Source organism: Alternaria burnsii (assembly GCF_013036055.1).
Source record: "Alternaria burnsii strain CBS107.38 chromosome Unknown 740, whole genome shotgun sequence".
Taxonomy (NCBI): domain Eukaryota; kingdom Fungi; phylum Ascomycota; class Dothideomycetes; order Pleosporales; family Pleosporaceae; genus Alternaria; species Alternaria burnsii.
In genome coordinates this window covers 1,501,788-1,522,048 of record NW_024066112.1, presented here as the reverse complement: position 1 = coordinate 1,522,048, position 20,261 = coordinate 1,501,788, and the positions used below count along the sequence as shown (strand labels likewise).

Sequence of the window (20,261 nt, the reverse complement as noted above, 5' to 3'; positions counted from 1 at the left end):
TGGGACACACTGGCGTCAATACCACTCTGCGATTAGTCGTCGTCTCTCCACTAACAGATGGAAGGTGAGTTGCAGCCGAAGCGCGTGTACACGCGCGATATGAGTGAAAAGGGGCTTGTTGCCATGAGGAGAGAAGTGAGGAGAGGCGATGATGCCCAAACGATTAATTGTAGGTATGCGCCGGCCCGAGCTTTCTCCGGCAACTGAAGATCTTCATCCCATGGTTCTGCGGACTCCCGAGACGACGAGCATCACCACCCACAGCCATGGCCACCCTCCAATCGATACCGCGCTTTCTCCTTCCCCGGGGCCCGCTGCTCCTGCGACCTCAAGCTCGCGCCTTCCTCCCACTGCCCTCACCCACCAGTGTCCGCCATGCCTCCATCACCCCCAAGGGCCTGTCAGAAGAGTTTCGGAGACGGCGAGAAGCACAGCAGCAGAGGGGAGCGCCCGTAATACCGCAGCCCGACAAGTACCGGCCGCCGTCACACAGCAAGCGAGCCCCAAACCGGAATCTGGAGAACAGGATCTATGGCGCGCCCGTATCGGAAGAAGACAAGAAGCGCATGGCGTCCAAGAAATACCCCAATATGATGAGTCCAGAGGGCACCTTCTCGCATTGGTTCCTCCACAATCGGGCAATCCATCTGTGGATCACAATGGTAGCGCTCCCGACAACACCCCGCCTGATTGTCCAAACGTTCCCCCAGGCTAACCCCACTTTGTTCAACAGGGCATACTCGTCTCCCTCGCCGTAGCCGCATGGTACATGGACTTCATCTCCAAGACCGTCTTCGGCCACTTGCTTCCTACACGCAAAGACTTTGTCCGCCACCCCTTCGAATCCACCTCGCGCTTCATTGAAGTCTACAAGATGCACATGGAGCAGACGTCGCAGCAGTACCAGCAGCAGAGGCTGAAGAAGGCCGAAGAGGTTGAGAAGAGGAAGCAGTTCCGATTGGAGAGAAAGAGGGAGGCTGAGGAGAGGGGCGAGGAATATATCGAGGACCCGAGGTATTACGTTGGTGAGGATGGTATCAGGAGGAGGAGGGTGAAGAAGTGGTTTGGCATTTGGGAGTGAGGTTTCGAGGACAGTGTAGGATATGAGTCATGAGCGACAACAAGTCGTAGGACCTTGATGACAGGAGAGGTCAACAGCCCAATGTTCGAAACCCCAACTTCGTTTTTGAACTTTGGGCTATCGTTGCAACGAGACGTGAACATCGAAGTATGTATATTAGAGAGTTTGATCTCATCTATCAACAGGAATGAGAAATCAGGCACATCTCCTAGCAGTTCAGCAACAATAATGCTGCGCATTCCAAAGAGATGCCTAGACTGCTACGATAATCTATCAATCCCACCTCTCCTTTCTTCTTCCCTCCTGCCAACCCAGACATCATCATCTGGCGCCATACCCCTCTCTACTCCTTCCAGCCCACACAACCCATCAACTTCCTCAGGTACCTTCCAGCCCCTCATCTCTCGCGTCCTAGTGGCAAACACCATCATCAAGCCAGCCTCAGTATGCCAGCCTATATGGCAATGAAACGCCCACAGGCCTGGATTATCGGCCACAAATGATATCAGCAGCCACCCGTATGCTTCTACACTTGCTGTATCCCTCCGCAGCGGATTCGTCAGATTGAGATGACTTCCAACATGGTCGGGTTCGAGAAGGGAAGAAGGTGGATACCCGTGTCCCTGAGCGAGGACGAAGAACTTGTAGCCATGGAGATGGAAGGGATGGTTTCCGTCGTCTAGATTCTGTATGAGGATCGTTATGGTCCGCGTCGATTGCGTCTGATAAATGGGTTGGTGCAGAGGGTCAAACGTGTCCGTGTCTAGAATTCTTTCGTGAACACTCGACTCAACGGTCCGTGTCGAAAGTATGGTGTTTAGGATCGGCGAGGTAGCATTTGTGCGAAAAGAACTATCGTTCAAATAGCCTCGCGAGAGTCTCCAATCCCCAATCTGGAACGAGGAGCGGAGGTAGAGGGCGTATTGAGTATCGATCTCTGGTGGTGCTATTGTGATGACAGGCTCCAGAGTCGAAGTGTTCAGGTCCCGACATTCGACATCGATGATCTCAGGCCAATCCTTGCTCTTTGGTACAATATCCTTCGTCTCACTATCTGTTGTAGGATAGTATAGTATAGCCCTAACTTCTTCTTGCAATTCCGGCTCTTCATACGCAAAACAGTGCGTCACCATCCTTGCACGCATCCAATACGCCTCTTTGTTCTCGTCCTCACTGGGTGGAGTGAGGATTATACTGTACCGCTGCGCAGGGTTGATGTTCAGCCGATGAACTGATTGAGGGTACACATCCGTGCCATCTACTTCTGTGACCTGGAACTCATGTTCGTCAATTTGCAAGGCAAACTCTGCAAAAGCCCCAACGTTGATAATGCGAAGTCGTGTATTGCTCGTGCGCGACAAGCTAAACAAAGCATTGCTATTGCCAGACGATGAACAGTTTCGACTCGGTAAATCGGCGCAGTCTCGCACGTTTCGTCCGTTGATCAGGGCAGATTGGGGAACAGGCTCATCGTTCTCACTGCCGGGGGAGAGGTACTGCATGAGTAGGTCGGAGGACAGATCGTAGTAGAAGTCCGACAGTAGAATTACACGGTCCTGTTCATACGGTGCCTTTTGCAATTCCATCTTCTCTTCTCCGTCCCGGGCGTGTATGATGAGCGGTCCCACGAGTCCATCTGACGCTTGCATGCTAACGTGCGAGTGGTACCAGTACGTTCCCGTTTGCCCTGTTACATTGAACCGGTATGTGAACGAATGGCCTGGGGCAATCGGACACTGCGTGACTCCCACTGTTCCATCCATCCAGTTTGTGCCGTTCTGGTAGAGACCGTGCCAGTGGATAGATGTGGCATTGGTGGCTCGGTTGCGGACATGAACAACGAGCTCATCGCCTTCGTTGCACTCGATCAGAGGCCCAGGAAAGGTGCCATTGATGAGTATCATAGGGCGATACACTCCGTCAGGATTGAGAATGTGGTCGGTTACTTCCCAAGTATACTCCCGGGTCGTAGGTAGAGCGTTAAAATCCCATGCTGAAGAGAGTATGTAGTCTTCTTGCGGTCGAAGTCTTGCAAGACTAGAGGTAGTGGATGGCGAAGCAGTGTGCTCGCTGCCGGTTAGTCCTCGGTGCACCAAGACGATAATTGTGGAAACGAGGAGAAAAACAACGGTGGTGACTCTGATCCATGGCCGCCGAGGTTTGTGGTGCTGTGCGGTTTCGTGCTTATCGGTCCAGCGCGCTCCCCGATCATCTTCTGTGTGTTCGCTATCGTCGTCGGTAGATGCATGTAGCAAGCCAACTTGCTCCTCGGGCTCACGTGCGTTCGAATTAGACATGTCTCTCATGCCAAAGCTTTGGTCTCGGCCCATCGCGGCTAGCTTCCACAGTCCTTCATCAATTCCCGGCCAGTCTCACAAGAGCGTTACACAGTGTTCGTGTAGCTGTAATCTCTTCGATGTTTGATGTCACTCCCCTCAAATCCCTGATCGACCCTGTAAGTTGGTGGCAACCGTCACTACCTGTCATCTCATCCAGGGAGCCTGTGAATGCCATCGCCACCATCAGAACAGCCGCTGCACGAGTGCAGGAGATCATCCTGCTACGCCGCTTTATCTGCAGCGTGGTCATGTCCTGCGTCCGTGGGTCGTGCCATCAATCAACGCAGATTTGCCGAGTTCGACCTTGCCCAGGGTGTGTGTCCAATCAACTTCGCACGTTGATCTCGTGAACCCATCCAAAGCTTGTCCACCTTCCCGAAAAGCTTAACCTCCCGCATTCAGTGCATCGATGTGCGAAGTACCTGTCCCGATAGTGTGCACATGTGCGATACACATACCGCAATTGGTGGGAATGTGGCAGCTTTGCTGCAGTTAGTTTTCGCGAGGTGTCCAGACCCTTTAGATATTAGCAAAAGCGGCATCCCATGACCCTGACAGATGGGATGAAAAGCCCAGTGGCAGATGGCATGCGTGTCTGCCTGCTGTCATTTCATTTGGGTGTCTCTTTGTCGTTGCTGTGACGTTTTTTGGTAAGAAGGCATCGAAAAACTGCATCGTCACTAGCACTAACTGGATTGTCAGCGTGGTTAAACCATCATGATTACTCCCTTTGTTTTATCACTAGCCTTGCTAGCGAACCTCAGCCCAGTACATGCTATAGTCAAAGGCAAAGCCTTCGACCGCATTGCCATAATATGGCTTGAAAATACCGACTACGACCTCGCAGCTGGGGATCCGAACCTAGCATGGCTCGCAAAGAAAGGCATCAGCCTTACGAACTACTTTGCTGTAACCCACCCTTCTATGCCCAACTACGCCGCATCAATATCGGGTGACTACTATGGCATCAACCACGACGACATGGTTGCGATTCCCTCCAACGTATCCACATTGGTAGACCTCCTCGAAGACAAAGGTGTTAGCTGGGGCGAATACCAAGAAGACATGCCGTCGGTTGGCTTCCAAGGAAAATCCTACACGAACCCTAAAACTGGAGCCAACATGTACGTCCGCAAGCATAACCCAGCTGTGCTGTACGATTCGGTAGCGCAGAAGACGGACAGATTGGCCAAGACGAAGCCTTTGACCATGTTCAAGCAAGACATGGATAAGGATCAATTGCCGCAGTGGATGTTCATTACACCTAACATGACAAGTGATGGTGAGTATCCTCAGAGTACGGTATATTTAATCAGAAACATACTCACGGTGTACAGGACACGACACTACCGTGACTGTAGCAGGAACTTGGACGCGTAAATTCCTCGAACCCCTCCTCACCAACAAGAACTTCATGAACAACACACTTGTCATGGTAACTTTCGACGAGAACCACACCTACGGCAAACAGAACCGCGTCGTAAGCATCCTTCTCGGAGATGCCGTTCCTGCTAATCTGGTCGGTACCACGGATAATGCCTATTACAACCATTACAGCGAGATCTCTACTGTACAAGCGAACTGGGGCTTACACACACTAGGCCGTTGGGACGTAGGTGCTAACGTGTTCAAATTCGTAGCTGCAAAGACTGGCGATACTGTGCGAGCATGGTCTGGGAAGGTTCCCTTCAACAATATGTACTTCAATGCGTCCTACGCTGGAAAGTTGAGCAACAAGAATACGTCGGTTCCTTGGCCTGTACCGAACACCAATGCGGTATTTGCGGGAAGGAGTGTATTGCCAGCTATTGCAGGTACGTGGGGGAAGCAGGTCGGACAATCTGCGTATACAACTGCGTTAGAGATTCCAGATGGCATGCATCCAGAGGCCGAATTTAAGTAAGAATTTGACAAGCATTGGCCATGGGACTGTAAATGTTCCCTTCAATCTTGTAATCAATATTATACTGCCCATCGTCTGCGCGTCTCTAATTTTACCTCATCCATACTCTGAGCATTCCGACGCAACACAGCTCCAACGACTTGTATCCTGCACACATCCGCGTAAGCACCCTTTCCAATCTCTTCTGGCCACATGTCTGGATGCAGGATTGTGTACTCAGCAAGCTCCACACCTTCTACTTGTTGGAGCTTCTCTAAGAAAGCATCGCGGCCAGGGTCGGCCATGGGCATGGCGACGCCCGTATATACCACAATGACACCAGTCGAGGAAAGGATTTTCACCCCTTCCTCCACGATACGCAAGGATATATCCAGGCCAAATCCAACACCACCATCGGCGTATATGGGTAGGTCCTTACCATCGGTGCTGGATGCGATGTAGGGCGGATTACTCACGATGAGATCGACGCCGTAGTGCTTCATTTCCTCAGGTACGGTTGCATAGAGGTTTGACTCGGAAAAGCCAACCTTCACACCAGCCAGCTGTGCGTTGACATCGCCCAGGCTCAGCGCACGTGGATTCAGGTCCAGTCCTAATGTCTTTGCCTGAGGATATGTCCTTGCCATATGTATCGCCCCTGCGCCCGACCCGCAGCAGACATCTATAATGCTACTAGGTGCTTGTGAAAGATGTCGTGTTATATTTTGCAGGAATGAAACGAAGAGGTATGTGTCAGGTCCGAAGAAGACAGAATCTGAAGATGCAGGGAAGGACGAGTGGATGTAATAGGGTGATGCGGCACCAATTTCGTAATTCGGGAGGTTGGGAAGGTAGAAGTTGGATACGCGGATAGTGGAGCGGTAGCCCCCATCATTACTTTGAGTGATTATGGAGGCTTTGTGGAGATTTTCGAATACATCGTCAGGTATTATTGATCGTAGAGCTTCTCTGTCAGGTTGTTAGCATGGCAAGGTGAAAGAAAGACAACATGCATATCGTACCTGGTACACGGTAGATTCCATCCAAAGAAATCATACGCGTTCTGGGCATCTTCTGTCGAAACATTGGAACGTCTCTTATTTACCACTCTGGCCTGTGTCTCTGGAGAAGGACATACAAAGACATACTTCTCCTTGGCCAGGTGCTTAGTGAGAGCCTGGTAGGCAGTCGTGATTTCAGTCATGGTTAAAGAAGTGGTGCAAGTCTAGCTCCGCGGGTGACTTCATTGCGCAACGCTTTCTGAGACACAGCCAGCAGATGCAGCTGTCAAGGCACATGATACCAAGAGTTGCTTGAGCCGCGGAACAAACGTAGGGGTCAATGTGACGTTGTTGTTAGTAATGACAGGTCGGTTAGAGGCACCGCGTATGTCGTGCTCGAGCCTTGGTGTCCACAATTAGAAGCTGGCCAGATGTGCAATACCGGTCAATGCAAAGAGCCGTCCTTTTTGCCTATAGTGTGCTGCGCCGCTTGCGTTGCAACCAACAAAATGATGTCGCGAAGGCGTTAGGTCCCACTTGTACGGATCCTGCGAACTGTGGGGTACGCTTGGCCTAGCTGCAAGCGGTTTAGTCTCAGATCTCGTCATGGATCGCCTTCAGGGCGATGACATGGACATTCCAGATACTGACCATGTACGTATTCATCGTCAGCATGATTCACTGCCTGCACTCACATGGGTGTGGCTCATTTGCCACAACTGCGCTAACAATAGTCAAAACAGCTGCGCTCCCCAATGGCTGAACGACGGAACGTAGTTCGGTGTGCGCGAAACGAACACTGCGATTCCTCTCAGCATGTTCATTCTACAAACAACCACAGCGATACTAATCGCATTCCTTGCACTTGTCGCGTATAACGAAGTTCGAAATCGTCTCGCCAAAGGCCGGTCAAGAAGGAAAGATCTCGAAACTCCAGGCAGTCCAACGATATCCACTACCAATGATGTCAAACCACCGCCGCAAGATGCGAACTTGGAAAAGGACCATGTTCTCGAAACATCTCGGCTGAGCAATGAAGAGCTAGAGAGATATAAGCACATCTACTACAAACTACATCATCTTGAGAATCACCCTGAGATTTTGCCAGAGTGCAACAAGCTCCTTCTCAGTCTACTCTCTTCAACAATCACGGATGCAGTCAAGGAACCCGGAGATGGCATTCTGTCCGTTAAGAGATTCTCACGTGAATCATTAGATGAATTTCTCAAAGCCAAAGATGTTGACGTCACCAACCGGTGGGAGGAGTATCTTTCGCGTCGAAGAGCTGGTGGATCCCGAGAGATGTTTGCCGACAAAGATGAGGCAAAGTGGTGGCTCAAGCAAGCAGCGCCAGTCAAATACGTTGATGGTGCGTGGCTCGGACACATCAACAAAATCACCACACCATTCCAGTACCGTCAGATTACCAAGAACGCATGGCAGGTCATGTCCGAAGAGCTTGGCGACGGCGACCTTGCAAAGAACCATGTACATGTATATCGACAATTGATGAACGACATCGACGCTGGTCTTCCTGCTGCTGACTCGGAGGACTTTATCAATCCTCGCCATGGATTAACAGAAACGCGATGCTGGAAAGCTGCCATGGCGCAACTTACCATCTCCCTGTTCTCTCACGATTTTCTTCCCGAGCTTTTGGGCTTCAACATGGCTTATGAGAGCCTGCCACTCCACCTGTTGAAGACCGTCAAGGAGCTTCGTGAACTTCGGCTAAATCCGTACTATTTCGAACTCCACATATCTATCGACAATGCCGATTCTGGTCATGCTGCTATGGCAATGGCTGCAGTTACTAACTACATTGAGATGATAGCTGAGAAGGAAGGAGAGGAAGCCGCGCATGTCGCGTGGAGACGCGTGCAGGCTGGCTACATCCTCGCTGAGGGCTTGCCCACTACCCCAGAAAGTCCATCACTGAAAGCCCATGCTGAAGAGCCTTTTCCTCGTAGCAATACTGAGGCGGCGCTAATCGACATCTTTGCTGCAAAAAGCTTTGTCGCCCACAAGATCCATTGCAACAGTCGCCTGAAAATTGGTCGCCGTTCTTTAGTGGATTGGTTAGAGCCGAATGCTTTCAAAGATGCACAGTGGCAAGGAGAGTTCCTACAGGACCTTGGCAATTGTAGACCTTGGGTAATCAAGGGTAGCAGTGGAAAGAGTAGATTAGTGACAGAGTTGTCCTGGGAAGGCAAGATGTTTGGAAGTTTCACCGAGAAGGAGGTGGAAATCGTAAAAGCGTGGATAGACGAACTTGGCCTGCCTATTCAGAGCCCAGAGTCAGATCCAAACGCATATTTTGAGTTCACAGGACGGTCTTTTAGTCCTCTAGTGGAACTGATGACACGGCATCTGGACATCCTTGTCGACTACCCAGTCCTTGCGACGCCTGAGCCGGACACTCCTTTCAAGAACACCAACGCCAACGATCTGAACATCGATGATGCACCAACTCTTGATCTCAGTAGGCTCAACATCTCCAATTTCCTCCCTTTGTGGTTCACATCACCTACTCTACTCGAAACGCTCCCTGCCGTACCTATCCGAGCTGCCGACGAATTCGGCTCTGCCATCGTACGCGTACTTCGCGCTCAGACTGGATTCAGTGCTGAAGGCTCCGGTGTAGCCGGCATGGACGAAGTTCACCGTACTGACGACGGTCAAGCTATTGGCCTGGTTGAGGTTGGCCTGGAAATGTGCCATAGCGCAAGCATAAGGATACCCTCGAGCTTGGAGGAAGCAGTCGCTATGGGTAATGATGAATCAGTTTCGTTCTCGCAGTGGATGATTTGGATGGGTATGCGATGGCTGACCCATCAGGATCTACTCGTGGGTATGACTTGGGCATTCATGGAGGTGCATGAAGCAATTGCCAGAGGTCAGGGAGACATGGCGTTATTGTGTGAGGAGAGTCGGTGCGTGATGCAGGAAATCGTCATCAGGGAGAGAACAGGCTTGGATATCTGCAAAGAAGAGATATTTCAGGACCAGAAACGTAAGCAGGAGTTCTGCACGGGACTTTGCATAGCGAGAAGAGCGATTCAAGCATGTTTCACGAAGTAGCAATCATAGATAGAAATAGGGATCTAAAGATGCCCTGTAAATCCATTTGTTGCTAAAAGAGACCCTCTGGGTCAAAGGAAAAGAAGAGAAATCAAACTGGCCATCTATATACATCGTCCAGCTCAAATGTATGTACAACGAAAGACTTTTAGCAAGTCAAGCAGTCCCAATCTACTTCTTGAGGGTGAGGAGACCGGGCCTGTAGGGGAGACGGTCGTAGTCACCACCAGAGTTGGGGTTGCGGCCCTGGTACAACAACTGCAGGTTGCAAGGGTCGACAGTCATGGTCTGGTCGTTGGTAACCTTGACCAAGTCACCGTGAGAGATGTCGTTGGTCCAGGTAGCACCGCTGTTGGCCTTGCCGGCGAAGGGGTTGCTCTCGGTAGCAGCGTTGGGGGTCCAGCTGCCGCCGAGGCTGGAGGCAGTGAAAGAGCGGAAGTAACGTCCCTGAGAACCAACAGCCTCAACGATCATGAGGTACTTGGCGGTGGTTCCTCCCTTGACGGTGTAGACCTGGACAGCCTCGAAGAGGTTGTTGGTGCTGTCGCTCATGACGACGGTGGAGGCGGTGCCGAAGTCGCCTGGGAAGTTGCCAATGGGCATGCTGGCACGATAGATCTTGCCGTTGTCACCCGCGAAGAACAGGTACATGTTCTTGTCGTCACCGATAACGGTCTGGTCAATTGGGCCAGTGCTTGAGCCAGTGATCTTGCCGGAGAAGAGTGGCTTAGCCGCGCTCCAACCGTTGGCGTTGGTAGGATCGGAAGAAGTCTTGTAGGAGAAAGCGGTGGCTCCCCACTGGTAGGCGATAACCCAGGTGTTCTTGGGCTTGAAGAAGAAGAGGGTAGGGGCGACGAGACCCTGGCTCATGGCGTTCTGGGGAGCAGATGCCAACTCGTTGAAGTTGGAGACGAGACCGAAGTTCATGGAGCCGTAGTTGCTGCCAGTGTCGTGGTTGGTGGCGTAGACGAGGTGCTTGCCGTTAACCATCTGGGTGGTGAAGTCCTTGAGGTTAGCCCATCCTGCCTTGGGCTGAGCAAGCGCGTTGGAAGAAGTCCACTTGTAGCTGGTGGGAAGCTGGCAAGTCTGGGCTGAAGCAGTCGATGCCAAGAAGGCGATCGCAGCAGCGGGAAGGCTGAGGTCGGTAGGAGTGAAACGCATGGTTGCTGATGTGAGGGATAGGAAGCTTGTGTTGTTTGGAAGAGAAGCTTGGCTGTGTGGAGTGAGGCCTTAAAGAGGGATATCGACAGGATACTTATATGTTCATACTAGCATCAGAACTACCAACCATACTTGCAAGGCACTGTCACACCGTCTCCACTCCATAAACCACCTCATTGTCTCGACCGTTCACATTGGCCTCGGTACCATAGCTCATCCTAGCACTGGAAATTGATCGTCCATGCCATGCGGCCGTTTGGGGCCTGGTATATTGTTCCGTTGTTGTGGGTATATTAATGACATGATGTTTCAAGGGATTTTGCGTACCTGCACGGACAGCAATTCTCCGTAATGCGGGGAGTGCCCGGCAAAGGGTTACTTTGCCGCACATGAAGCCCGGTTGGGGAAGACGCGCCAAGTCGTGGTGGAGTATATGCTTAAATTCTATGCAGGCTTCTGCGGCAACTAATGGTTTGATCGCTGAGGCTTGGTAGCTTTATTTCAACGTCAATTCATCCTTTGCTGTAGGCAGAGCGATTGCATCTGGTAGACTTTTTGTTTCAACAACTCGTTGTGACGGCAGGGTGGACTGACGCGTTGATTGCTGGAAACAAAATCTCGGCGGTATTCCCTGAAATGCGAGTGGTAGTGAGCTTTGTGATACAGAAACTCCCACCGGGTGTTTACCAGAACCCACCATTTCGGCCCTTTAAGGTTTAGTGCCCGCCATGTTCGTATGTCAAAACGCTTTGAAACACCCGGTGGCCGGATTCTAGAAGCAGGGTCAACAGGAGCGACAGTGGCGCAAATGTGTTAGCGGTGGGAATGCCAGTGTTTGGAACGATCGCGGGTAGCCAGACGGGATCTTAGCGAGGTTGAAGTTGGCATTGCTTATGCTGCGGCGCATTGATACTCATCGTTGCGAGATTGCTACTACGTCAACGGTAGTGGATCTCTGTTTCGTTTCTTGTCTGCGTCGCACAGCGGAAGACATCAACCGGTTCTGCACCGCCTTCGAGTCAGTGAGCGATCGGAAGCAGTTGGTCTTGATCGCGCATAGACCATGAAGCCCAATGTCCGACTGTATGTTCTAGATGGACAGGACATGGTCGCCGAGTAGACCTACCACAAATTCCTACCGCAATTCATCCAAGATTCGTATGGAGACAAGGCGGTAGGGTCGGTTTCTCAGTCGACTCGTGGAAATTCTCTACCCGTTGATATGAAGAGTGGCGGTAGGGGCGCCACCGAGCACTGTTCTCAGCCAAGTCAACTAAGACTGATGCCGAGCAGCCAAAGTTGACCAGCTGCTCCAGGTGACCTACTCTAAATGGTCTAGTAGTGAAGGCTGCAAGCGTGGCGCAATACCCAAGTGAGGAATCGAATCTGGTATAGATTGGACAGATTGAATCTCCAACGCAGTACAGGCACGCAGAGTAAGCCTTCCGATGGTTTAGAGGGATTGCTTACATGTGAAGATATCTCCACATGAACAGGTAGCGCTCGCTTGTACGAAAAAGGAACTGAGTCGATCATATGAGCCAGGATTCCTTCCGAACCCACTGTACCCCATACCAAGCCTCGTAAAGCTCGATAGCATACTAGGCGCCCAAGACACTAAACATCTCCCAAGACTGCCGAAAACGTTCCCAAGACGGATAGTGGCACGGATCAGGCACATACGAGCCCCATGGGGTAGTAAAAAACGTTGTTTGCGGTGTATGTGTTGTCCATTTAATCTGGCCTCTGTTCAGGCAGAGACGAGTGTTACAGCCGTTTAAGCTTTCTCGTGCGCCGTACAACTTCTTCTAACAATCAACTTGTGCAAGCGCCGGCTATTGAGTTTCTCGAGGTCAGCGATGAATCCTACATGCAGGGTTCAGAGAGAGTGGCGTGTCAGATAATGTTCAAAAGCGCCAGCATGTTGGTCCACAAGACCAATGTCTGAGGGAGATCTGGCTGCTGTAAGGCTGGGCTGAGCTGTCAATGACCAAAACCTCCACTATTCTGATCGTAGGGTACAAGCCTCGAGGTTCAAGTGTTGCTACACCGCTAAATAAGAATATTGTGGTTCAGGTGAAAAGCACTTGCGTTGAGGGTAGTGACGTTGTGTTGTGGTCGAGCCGAGGGCTTACTCAGCCACTGCCCATTTGGTACTACATATTCTTTCACACAATTAGTAGTATAACTCATCTTGATATCGCACTCTTACGCTGCGAGTTGTGGCTCTGCTAAATTCTTGGATGAATGATATAGATCACAAACCTTGATCGACATGACTGTAGCATCCTACGCATGTATAACGGATGACTGTATTGCAGGCATCACAAGATAATCAATTTAGCCATATGACACCCCTCTCTCTTCGCCAGCTTCTCTTGCCTATAGTAACTCTACCATGTCTTTAGAACGAAACACTCGAAATGTACCATTATGGCCTAAACTATGCATCTCCGCTGAAAACGACAGAATGCACATGTCCAGCACTCGAAGCTTCTCTAGGACGCTTTGAAATCTCTACGTACCTCAAAGCCTGGTGTTTTCGATCCGCAGGTGCTTTGGGGGACACTGCACTGCAATAGACGTCGTCCATGTGGAGCTATATCTTAATCGAAGTGCCAATCAAGCGCTATGCTTCCACACAATCCCGAAATCGTTGAAGTTGATCGTGTTTATACTACAGATTTGTGAGTGAGGAAAAACAGGTAAGCATGGAAATACGTACTTTTGTTGATCATTTGATTTATGCCCCATCGAGATTTCGGCGGCTACCGAAGCACTTGCTTGTGCATCACCTTGACACTCTCCGGTAGCCATGCCGCATCTTGTAAATCGTATTGAAATCCTGACCTTATCAAAGATACACACCGTCGTCTGCCTCTGGCGCCGAAGTATCACCATTCCTTTGCTCTCCCGCTGCCGTACCATTTGTCGCCGTAGTCGCATGGCCGTTCACCGCAGCACCATCAACCTTCTCCTCTTCCCTCGGTCTCCACGGTAGACCCCTCACGTCCTTGACCTCGTTCTTGATTGCCTCCCTCCTCTCCTCGAACCTCTTTATAACCTGCTTGTTCTCCAGAAGTGCCTCGTAGCAGTCGCGGTCATCATTTTCCCGCGCAAACTCCTCGAGCTGCTTGTTGCTGGACTCAAGATGGTTGAGTTGGTTGGTAAGCTCGGAGTATTTGGCGTAGAGCGATTCGACGGAGAGGTCTTCAAGCGCCTTGGAGAAGCGCGTGAAGGTGATCGGAGCGGCGTCGGCGGACATGCTTGGACCGTGTTCTACGTGTGTCGCGTCGAGTGAGGATACCTTTGTGTTCGGCAATCGAGCCAGAGATGCGCATTGAGTCGTGAAGTTGAGAGTACGCAAGGCTCAGTGTTGGGTGGAGTTGTGGCGGAAATCAGTAAGCAAGACGCGTTGGAGAGCTTGAGGTTGGTGGGGTAGCTTGACAGCTTACCCCGCCATCGTCACGCATATAACGACAGGCTGGTGCCTAGAATGCTTCCACTGACACGATGCCGTACGGCGAGTCAAAGAGTCCCGTCTTCGTCGCTGCCATTTGTCTACGTTTCGAAATTTCCTAAACTATATATTATTACAATCCGAAAGTTAGTTAAAGCAGCAACCTCTGGCACTTTGGCGGAGTGGTTAACGCGCTGGCCTGCTAGTCCTTCACCGGAAAGTTAGCCAGTTCCTTCGGGAGCGTGTGTTCGAATCACACAGGTGTCGCACGAACCAACTTTTTTGCCAGTGTGGACAACTTGAGTTCACACATAGCAGAACCTATGACAACCTTTTTGCCGTCCTCGGCTACCCGTGTCATGTATGCGGAACTATACAGGGCCTCTTGGTTTTGCGATATCTCCTATCCATTTGCTCTTTTTTGGTATGATATGACATATGATGCGGAGTCTATGAGCGGCTTGTCTGCATGGTAGAGAATGCTCAACATATAATTTGTCTGAGTGTCCAGTGCTTTCATGCTACTGCTACTACTGCTAAACTATCTTCCAGGGTTCATACCAGGCATTAGGTCTGGCTTGTCAAGAACCATACCCCGGAGCAAGATCCACTGTCTCAAACCCTCCCAGTCCTCGCCCTCTTCATCACCTCGCCTCCACACTTCCTTGAAACCCCACGCACAAGCTATGCGGTCCAAGGCCGCTCGCTCATCCTCTCTCAGATATCGATCAAGCAGTGGAACACCAGGTCGCCAGACAACTCGGTCGTGGTGATCGTTGTATGTCGTCAGGGCCACGAATCCGAGCGTTCCCGTGCACATAACATACGTGCTCATGCCCATGAACGCGTACAGCTTGAAAGTCCAAGGGTCGATAAAGCCGCTGTATACGGATAGTTCCTGGGCGATCATGTAAAGAGCAAGTGGGGTGATAGCCGTCAAGATACCGGGCAGCCCCAGCTTTGTGACTATGCGGTGCCGCCGCCACGCAGGAGCACGATAGCTGTGGTCAACAACATCTAGGGCTAAAGAAAGATCTTTCGCGTCGATTGCTGCGGTGAGCGCTGCGTCGGCGAGATCGGCTGGAATGGCCTGCTTTGCTGACTTGGGAGAGGGTCGTGAGAACTTGGGAGGCGAAGAACCTTCGACGGGGACTGGTTTGTTCGCGTAGAGGTAGAGCGCTTCTGGAATGGACTTGGGTCGGGCAAGGAGCCGCTGTATGTGGATGTATATCGCGAGGATGTTTGGTGATAGGAAGACCTTCTCGTGTTTGAGAAGGCTCTCCGCGAGCTTCGAGAGATACGATGGCGAGGGTAGCGCATCCAGTCCAAGAAGCTTTGAACTTTTTTTCACTTCCGTCTTTGCCTCCTCCTCAGCACCCAGTCCAGAGAGTATGGCCCCAGCGCTACTTTGCCTTATATGCGCCTGCGTCGCTGGAGGCTGTCTTAAACGTATCGCTATTGCTTCTTGTGCAACGTAGTTCAATCCCTCAAATGCTTCCATTATGACCGCCTCCTGCTCGACTTTGGATGAATTGTATATCTCTTGTATCCGAGCCTCTACTTGAGCGAGTTTGCTCTTCAACGACACTATTCTCTCCGAATATTGTCGCCCGCCATCGTCGCTAGTGTCGACCACTGCTGCCTTCCGGCTTGTCGTGGTGATGTTTCGTGGACGGACTGCAGACGGATTGCGATATGCATTCGGGGTTGACGCGGTTTGTCGTCGTATCGAAGGCGCTCGGAATGATGTGGAGAGGAAAGTCCGGCGACTTCCAGGCTGTTGTAGTATATAGTTGCACAGTTGGCAAACCGACCGCGACTGAGCGCGCGCTGGCATGCTGCCGGGCTTCATTGCGCTTGTTGAGTTGGCTGTGGTTTGGCAGCCGATGTCGCGATTCAATGTTCGATGATGCCTCTCGTGCAGCAGTCGACAAGTGTGGAACGGGTTTAGTGCGGCTCGGCATAATTTCTCCACCGACTAAAGATGGGACGGAGGAAAACAACCTGCACTATGTATCTTGCCAGATGTCTTCGTGGAACATGAGGATACCGCCAATTCCCCTGGACCTTCTTCTAGCGTATACGAAAGACGCTATAGAGCGTCTTGTGTCTCCCCATATCCACTACCACGAACACTGATTGTTATTCTCGACAGCCTGCGCTGCCCCGCGCTACATCGTCCAAGGGAGCTTCGGTAGAGTCTACTCTGCTACGTGTACATATAGAGATGACTTGCAGATCGCAGGTGGTGAAGTGATGCCTGTCGACTAGCCAAAGATTACATGCGCCCAATGTAGTGGCGTACTTCTAGGTGTATACGAACACGCTCATCGTTCCGCTAATTGATTACTCGCCCACAACAGATTTCTCATGTCAGAGTTGTCTCTGAAACAGGTAGCATCATTCTGGCCTTTTGGGAGTATTGACGTCAACCCCTCGCTGATGGTTTGTGAGAACGGCTCCTTCCTTGCGTTTGCTCTTTCCGCTTGGAGCTGTGACGCGACGCGCGCACGTCCCACACTACAATACAACCTGAGCTTTCAAACCATCTTCTCTTACAACGGCCTAGGCAGCTCTTACTTGTCCTTGTGGCAGTACGGTCTTCCTAACGCCCTTGCACGGTTTTTGTTGGTCCTTGTGGCCCGAATCTGTTTTCTCTCTCTACTATCATGTCTTCTCATGCCATTCACCGAAAGGTCAGTGTCCACTACCCTCATTGGGTGCTATAGGTTTGGTTTGTGGTTTAACATCCACGAATCGACCGACCTGAGACCTCGCTGCATGACGCGAATGTATGCGCCACACTGCCCCGCCAATTGCAGCAGACTGAGCTTACACCTGCGAAAACGCTCGACCAATCTGATGATGGTCGTGCCTTTGACTGCAGCCTGCCGACAGCAGTGCTGCCTAGCAGCTGATTTAGCCAGCATAGACATGGTGCTTGCCAGCACATACTCGCAGCGTGAGCCTTTCGCATTTTGAACCACAGTGGACAAGAGGGCTTTGACGATCCCTCTGAAACACTGCATTTCTCTTGTCGCACAACGTTAATGCCCCAGCATACACTCGCTATCCCCCTGACATGAGCGCGAAGACTACACCGGATTCACGCCAAGCTGCAAGCGTGTTTCCGGCGGACGACGACTACTCTGACGATGACGGCCTCACTGTGGGCAGCGACCTTGATGACTTCATACCCGAATCGTCACACGAAATCCCGACTCTGGTTTCAACGGTCGTAGAAGGAATAAGGCAAGAAGAAGGGATGAAGTTGGCAAGGGAAGATCGAGATCTGCGATTGAACTATGGTAATTCCCATCATGCGAGGAAGCCCAGAGACCTCGGTAGCGTGAAAGGGGAATTAGATGATAGTGTGAACGTCGATCTCATCGCATATGAGAAAGAACGGGCACTCGCTGACTCGATCCGAAAGCGTCACATCGACAACATAGCACTTTTGCTAGAAAGGGGCGCCGATGCGAACTTTCAAATCATCGGTTTACCTCTGATATTCCATGCGGTCAAGCAGAAAGAACACGCACCTCAGATCATCCAACTTCTCTTAGATTATGGCGCTGACCTGGAAGCTAATTCTGGACCGACTCATGCGACCGGTAATGACGATATAAATGCTTTACATTGGGCTGCTGGGAAAGGAATGAAACACGCGGCTGATTTTTTAATCAGTAAAGGCGTCGACATCAGCAGACCCTGCTCGAGCGGGAAGACGCCTCTCATCCTTGCAGCAGAGAGAGGACATCTCGAAGTCGTCAAGCTGCTGCTTGCAAAGGGAGCAGGGCTGCATGAAAGATATGCGAACGGTGGTTCTGCTTTAATGTGGGCAGCGAGTCAAGGGCAGTTTGAAGTCGTTGATTATTTGCTGAGCCAGGGATCCAGAGTCGATGATCGTAGTGAAGACGGGTTGAGTAAGTCATAATACTCGACAAGAAATAATGCACAGAAACTGACTCCAGCAGCCTGTCTATCCGTCGCCAGCATGTCAGGTCACCTATCAATTGTAGAACTACTGATCAAGAAGGGCGCAAACATCGACACACGGAGTATTTCGCCGCAAGACTGGACTCCGGCGGTTTTCGCGGCAAATGAGGGTCATGCCGAAGTACTACAGGCCCTGCTGTCACACGGAGCAGATCCTAATGTCTTAACCAGCGATGGCGACACTATCCTCGAACTCGCTATGGAGAAAGGCCACCTGACCACTGCCAATGTCCTCTTAGAAGCTGTTGGCGGACCCGGATACCCAAAGGATAGTGTCGCACTCCAGGTAGCAACTGCACAATCCGAGACAACGGTTAGATCACTGATGAATACCGTCTCTATCATGTATCGGTATGTTGACTCCAGGTTTACCGGATCCGAGTGGCAAGGCTGGATTCCATGGGTCTTGGATCAAGGTGGCAAGCTCGTCAGATCACAGGCTATGATCAATATGCTACGCGCTGCACTTGCTTACGAGGATACTGAAATCACTGCACAGCTACTCAGATTAGGAGCGGATCCAAGTATGGTCTTCTCCGCTGGATACACGCCACTCACTATCGCAATATCCAAGCACAACTTGAAACTCATTGAAACACTCCTCGAAGCAGGCGCCGATCCAGCTAAGCTCTCGAAAGATGCCACAGGCTGCGAACTTACGCCACTGCATCAAGCAATAATTGGTTGGGAATATGGTCAGAAGAAATGCACGTCTGTCGTGAAGATGCTACTGGCGAGTGGTCGGTGCACAGTAATGGACGGACAGAATGCTCAGTCCAGCGCTTTCGCCCGTGTAGTACGCAAGTTCGACAGTTGCGACAACGAAATCGTCCTAGAGGCCGCAGACATGGCCCGCCAAATGCTTGATTTCACGAACGTAAACGAAGATCGATCCGAGGATGGGTCTACCCTAATGCACGTTGCTGTCTATTACAAGCAGAAGGGCTTGATAGATCAACTTCGACGAGTAGGGGCCGATATTAACGCGAAGGACAACGATGGCCATACACCTTTTCTTATTGCATGCAAGAGTAATGTCGAGCTGGTCAACTTCTTGGCTACGCGCTGTGCAGATGTATCGGACACGAACAACCGCGGCTATGGAGCTCTGCAAATCGCCGCAGCTCATGGGAAAATTGAAGTGATCGAGTTCCTCCTTGGTCTGAATGTTGATGATGAAGAACCACTGATGGACATCAACTGCTGCGATCCCGCCGGTTATACGCCTTTCATCGTCGCGATATCGGCGGGCCATGAAGATGCAGCATTGTATCTGCTCGAACGAGGAGCGTACCCATCATCTATTACGCACGACAATGGAAGATGTGCGCTACATTACGCAGCAGGCAAGAGTATGCTGCGTGTGCTCGAGAAGATTTTACCACACCGCTCCATGGGTGGCATCGACAGACAAGACAACAAAGGTTACACACCTCTTGCACTCGCTTGCATGGCACCTTCTCCCACCAGTGTATCCCTCTTGCTCTCCCCTTTTTCACATCGACCTGGCCTGGATGTTAACATTGTCAACCCCATAACAGGCGACAGTGCTCTACACATCGCGCTCAAACGACCTCTGCACATGTCGCCTATGGACGCCAGATACGGCCACCCAGCTCTCGATCTGCTCAACTATATATATACCGATATCACAGTCCGCGATGCCAATGGCCGTACACCACTTCATCTCGCAGCCGAGTTTCATAATTTCTCTGCAGCAAAACTCCTCTTATCCAGGGGTGTATCACCACACTACGAAGATAAGAAAGGACGAACGCCACTATGTCTGTGTTCAAATCCTGAAATTGCACAAGCGCTCATCACTCATGGTGCGGATATCAGCCACGGTGATGAAGACGGGTGGACGCCATTGCATTACGCTGTATCGGGGTGCTGGGTTAAGACTTTTGCGGTGCTGAGACAAGCGGGGGCTGATATGGAAACTAGGACACGAGATGATGGTCTAAGTGTGAAGGAACGATTGGACAAGTTCGGTACGTGGGACGATTGGGTGAATGCAGAAATTGATCATGTGTGGGACGATGCACAAAGGGAGAAGACGAGGGAAGCCGAGATGAAGGCTGAATTTGAGTGACGGAGAATATGTGTCAGTTGTAGTTTGGTATTAGAGCAACCTTCAAGCGTCTGTTTTATGAATTCATGCGATATAGAAACTCGCAAGTACAGTTTGAAAGTGATTGACCTTGACATTAGCACATGTGTTCCTTGCAGAGTCATGTTAATGTATCTATACCTA

The 20,261-nt window shown here is 51.0% G+C and overlaps 9 protein-coding genes across 9 annotated transcripts; 4 read left to right on the top strand and 5 right to left on the bottom strand.

Annotated features, from left to right (window-relative positions):
* Positions 1-57: 57 nt before the first annotated feature.
* GT037_005352 (uncharacterized protein) lies at positions 58-1,081 on the top strand (the record flags this gene model as incomplete). The annotated part of the gene is made up of 3 exons (XM_038930399.1): positions 58-169; positions 265-662; positions 734-1,081. 3 exons carry the CDS (start codon positions 58-60, stop codon positions 1,079-1,081), a joined length of 858 nt encoding a protein of 285 aa, XP_038787349.1.
* A 260-nt stretch (positions 1,082-1,341) lies between these two features.
* On the bottom strand, positions 1,342-3,411 carry GT037_005351 (multicopper oxidase; the record flags this gene model as incomplete). Its single annotated transcript, XM_038930398.1, has 1 exon — positions 1,342-3,411. The coding sequence occupies one exon, from the start codon at positions 3,409-3,411 to the stop codon at positions 1,342-1,344; it is 2,070 nt and encodes a 689-aa protein (XP_038787348.1).
* Positions 3,412-4,137: 726 nt separating this feature from the next.
* GT037_005350 (phosphoesterase-domain-containing protein) lies at positions 4,138-5,323 on the top strand (the record flags this gene model as incomplete). The annotated part of the gene is made up of 2 exons (XM_038930397.1): positions 4,138-4,702; positions 4,758-5,323. The coding sequence occupies 2 exons, from the start codon at positions 4,138-4,140 to the stop codon at positions 5,321-5,323; spliced, it is 1,131 nt and encodes a 376-aa protein (XP_038787347.1).
* A 59-nt stretch (positions 5,324-5,382) lies between these two features.
* GT037_005349 (s-adenosyl-l-methionine-dependent methyltransferase) lies at positions 5,383-6,506 on the bottom strand (the record flags this gene model as incomplete). The annotated part of the gene is made up of 2 exons (XM_038930396.1): positions 5,383-6,271; positions 6,325-6,506. The coding sequence occupies 2 exons, from the start codon at positions 6,504-6,506 to the stop codon at positions 5,383-5,385; spliced, it is 1,071 nt and encodes a 356-aa protein (XP_038787346.1).
* A 613-nt stretch (positions 6,507-7,119) lies between these two features.
* On the top strand, positions 7,120-9,384 carry GT037_005348 (uncharacterized protein; the record flags this gene model as incomplete). Its single annotated transcript, XM_038930395.1, has 1 exon — positions 7,120-9,384. The coding sequence occupies one exon, from the start codon at positions 7,120-7,122 to the stop codon at positions 9,382-9,384; it is 2,265 nt and encodes a 754-aa protein (XP_038787345.1).
* Positions 9,385-9,555: 171 nt separating this feature from the next.
* On the bottom strand, positions 9,556-10,545 carry GT037_005347 (glycoside hydrolase family 62 protein; the record flags this gene model as incomplete). Its single annotated transcript, XM_038930394.1, has 1 exon — positions 9,556-10,545. The coding sequence occupies one exon, from the start codon at positions 10,543-10,545 to the stop codon at positions 9,556-9,558; it is 990 nt and encodes a 329-aa protein (XP_038787344.1).
* A 2,854-nt stretch (positions 10,546-13,399) lies between these two features.
* On the bottom strand, positions 13,400-13,810 carry GT037_005346 (uncharacterized protein; the record flags this gene model as incomplete). Its single annotated transcript, XM_038930393.1, has 1 exon — positions 13,400-13,810. One exon carries the CDS (start codon positions 13,808-13,810, stop codon positions 13,400-13,402), a length of 411 nt encoding a protein of 136 aa, XP_038787343.1.
* Positions 13,811-14,546: 736 nt separating this feature from the next.
* On the bottom strand, positions 14,547-15,857 carry GT037_005345 (uncharacterized protein; the record flags this gene model as incomplete). The annotated part of the gene is made up of 1 exon (XM_038930392.1): positions 14,547-15,857. One exon carries the CDS (start codon positions 15,855-15,857, stop codon positions 14,547-14,549), a length of 1,311 nt encoding a protein of 436 aa, XP_038787342.1.
* Positions 15,858-17,087: 1,230 nt separating this feature from the next.
* Positions 17,088-20,099, top strand: GT037_005344 (uncharacterized protein; the record flags this gene model as incomplete). Its single annotated transcript, XM_038930391.1, has 2 exons — positions 17,088-17,931; positions 17,983-20,099. 2 exons carry the CDS (start codon positions 17,088-17,090, stop codon positions 20,097-20,099), a joined length of 2,961 nt encoding a protein of 986 aa, XP_038787341.1.
* Positions 20,100-20,261: the final 162 nt, after the last annotated feature.